The 2500-nt window shown below is 38.0% G+C and overlaps 1 protein-coding gene and 1 long non-coding RNA gene across 2 annotated transcripts in view; one reads left to right on the forward strand and one right to left on the reverse strand.

The window, feature by feature from the left end:
- Positions 1 to 502, forward strand: part of LOC115540212 (uncharacterized) — a 1538-nt gene extending 1036 nt beyond the window's left edge. Inside the window, exon 3 of the long non-coding RNA XR_003976138.1 lies at positions 1 to 502. This exon is cut by the window's left edge and continues 294 nt beyond it. This is a non-coding gene — a long non-coding RNA (uncharacterized LOC115540212).
- A 954-nt stretch (positions 503 to 1456) lies between these two features.
- LOC115540784 (serine/threonine-protein kinase/endoribonuclease IRE1) overlaps positions 1457 to 2500 on the reverse strand; it is a 13920-nt gene continuing 12876 nt past the window's right edge. The window contains exons 21-22 of the mRNA XM_030352360.1: positions 2232 to 2299; positions 1457 to 2143 (exon numbers count right to left, since the gene is read on the reverse strand). Of these exons, the coding sequence (XP_030208220.1) occupies positions 1961 to 2143; positions 2232 to 2299 (251 nt within the window). The 3' untranslated portion in view covers positions 1457 to 1960. The remainder of the gene's footprint in view (positions 2144 to 2231; positions 2300 to 2500) is intronic.

Below are 2500 nucleotides of genomic sequence, written 5' to 3' on the forward strand. Positions count from 1 at the left end.
TCTACACTCCCAGTTCCAACTGAGATAACTACACCAGTGCCATTAACGCATACCTAGTATGTGTTTGCTTTGTCATCTCTCGGTTTTGGCTGGAGTTTTCATTCATGTCATTAATTGCTATTTGATCGAAATAATAAACTACATTTGGCGGTGTTGGGGGTTATGAAAGCTATTTGATGATTTGGTGATAGCAGCAACAATTGTAATTGTAGAAAAAGTTGAGAATGTGCTTTAAGGAATCACTGCAATGGTAATCTGAAAGAGTGCTAATCTAAGATTTGGGGATTTCTGTATTTCCTGAGAACCTCTGTCTGTGTTACATGATGAGAATATAATCCACTGTAATCAAAAGATCTAACCCTGTCTTTCTTATTATAGCAACTGTTATTCAGTGCTCTGATTAATAAAATGTAGAATTGATTGCAAATGCCCTTTTCTTCTATTTCCTAAATAACGATCGATCAAACCTGATGATGAAATAAAGTTTTTATCCAAAAAATAACACGTTGGTTCATTAGAGCATCAATTTATTCACTCCAAAAAATGTGTTTATAGAACTGCGTAAATGATAGGGGTGGGAAAAATAATCGATTCTTCGATGCATCGCGATTCTCGCTAGAACGATTCTGTCTCGATGCAGATATTATTATTATTTTTTTCTTTTTTTGCCTGCTGCAACATTCTGTTTGCCAGAGAGGGATAATTTTTGTAATTTTAAAATCATTGAATTTATCTTCAGTGTCTATTGGCCAATCGAACTCATTCTGATTCAAGAGCAGCTTTTCCTTTAATGACATAGAAAAGAAAGATTAGAAAGAAAATAAAACTGAAACCTATTTTTTTGCATGCTTCCATAATGTGTTATAATGCAAGCTGCATTGATTATTGCATTGTTCATTGAAAGTCATATTTGTGACAAAAGCTTTCTCTCTTGTGAAATATTAGATAAGTTAATTCATCTGTTGATGTCTTTAATGATCATCACAAAAGTAGGAAGTGATTAGCAAACTCTGAGTAGCAAACCCAGACGTATGTATATATTTTCGAAAATCACGCATGGAAATGTACATACAAAAAATTGTTGCATCGATAATTGCTTCAGAATCGAATCGTTGACCTCATAATCGGAATCGAATCGAATCGTGAGGTGCCAAGAGATTCCCACCCCTAGTAAATGACACATTCATTCATTCGTAAATTCGACACCTTCCTAGGACCGGTACAGTGCAGATGAGTTCTCATCAAAAGGGCTTTTCATAGGTCTACATAGGCTCACATCAACTAGTAACAGCTATGCACATACAACTTTGGAGTATAAAGCTTAGCATTAATAAAAAATTGGTTGGTATCACAAAATATAACAATAGATTTCTATTCCCCTCATTCTCTGGCATCAGTGTAAGAAAAACCACATCAACCTATTGTCATTGATAAAAAAAATTGTCTTTTCATGTGGTTCGGTCAGTGTGTAACAACTACCATCAGTAACCAAAGAGCCCCCAAAATAACAATGAAAATACATTCAATACAAGTGGAGCCGCAAATACCATGCAGATGCAAATCACCCAATACACTTTGCGTCTGAAATATTTCAAATTAAAAGCGTGTTTGATGTCGGCAATACCGTGACACATTTGCCCTCTGTTTGAGAAAGGTCTTTTCCTTAGAGAAAGTACTATTGTCAGGGGTAAAAAGGGCAAATACCTCAAATGTATAAAATGGATAGCCGCTATAAAATTCAGCCCTTGGTGGAGTGCTCTTGGAATCAGAGGAATTTCAACTTCATTTCCAAAACATACCTGATGTGCAATGTGGGTTTTCCCCCCACCAGTCCTTAATCACTCTCTGAAAATCCAAGGATTGTTAAAATAAAACACATACTGCGCATGTAACCTCTGGTAGTACAAAAACATTCAAGGAAGTGTAAAACTCAAACTGTGCCCGGGGCCATTAGTGAATGCTATTTGGCAATAGGAGCCAAATAGTAAGGGTGGAATAGTCTTTCATGGGCGCAGATGTGCAAAGCATTGTGGGTGTGGAGCAGTAACCGTGGAAACCGCGAGGTGAAGTAACCGACAAATCCTTCTGGAACCTCGCCTAGGGTCTCCTGTACCTCCTTGGGCAGCTCGTGATAGTGGTGCTTCTGTTGTGAAACACAAAAGATGTCCGCAACGGTCACGAACACAGCCTGAGTAACAAAGCGTTTGTTTTGGGTGTAGTCGTCATCTCACCTTATTCCTCATGGCCCTCAGAAGGTCTCTGACCGAGTTCCCCTTATAGGTCCGGAACTTTCTCAGATCTGCGCAGGAAAAATCATACATTTGATTTAGATTAGATCATATGATATTATATTAATGAATACTCTTGTCACGGGAAGATAATGACAATATAAAGGAAGGGGGGATTAAAGCTGTTAATGCTTGGCTGATCAAATGAGTGAGTGAGTGAGTGAGTGAGTGAGTGAGTGAGTGAGTGAGTGAGTGAGTGAGTGAGTGAGTGA

The sequence above is a fragment of the Gadus morhua genome, chromosome 3 (genome assembly GCF_902167405.1).
Source record: "Gadus morhua chromosome 3, gadMor3.0, whole genome shotgun sequence".
Taxonomy (NCBI): domain Eukaryota; kingdom Metazoa; phylum Chordata; class Actinopteri; order Gadiformes; family Gadidae; genus Gadus; species Gadus morhua.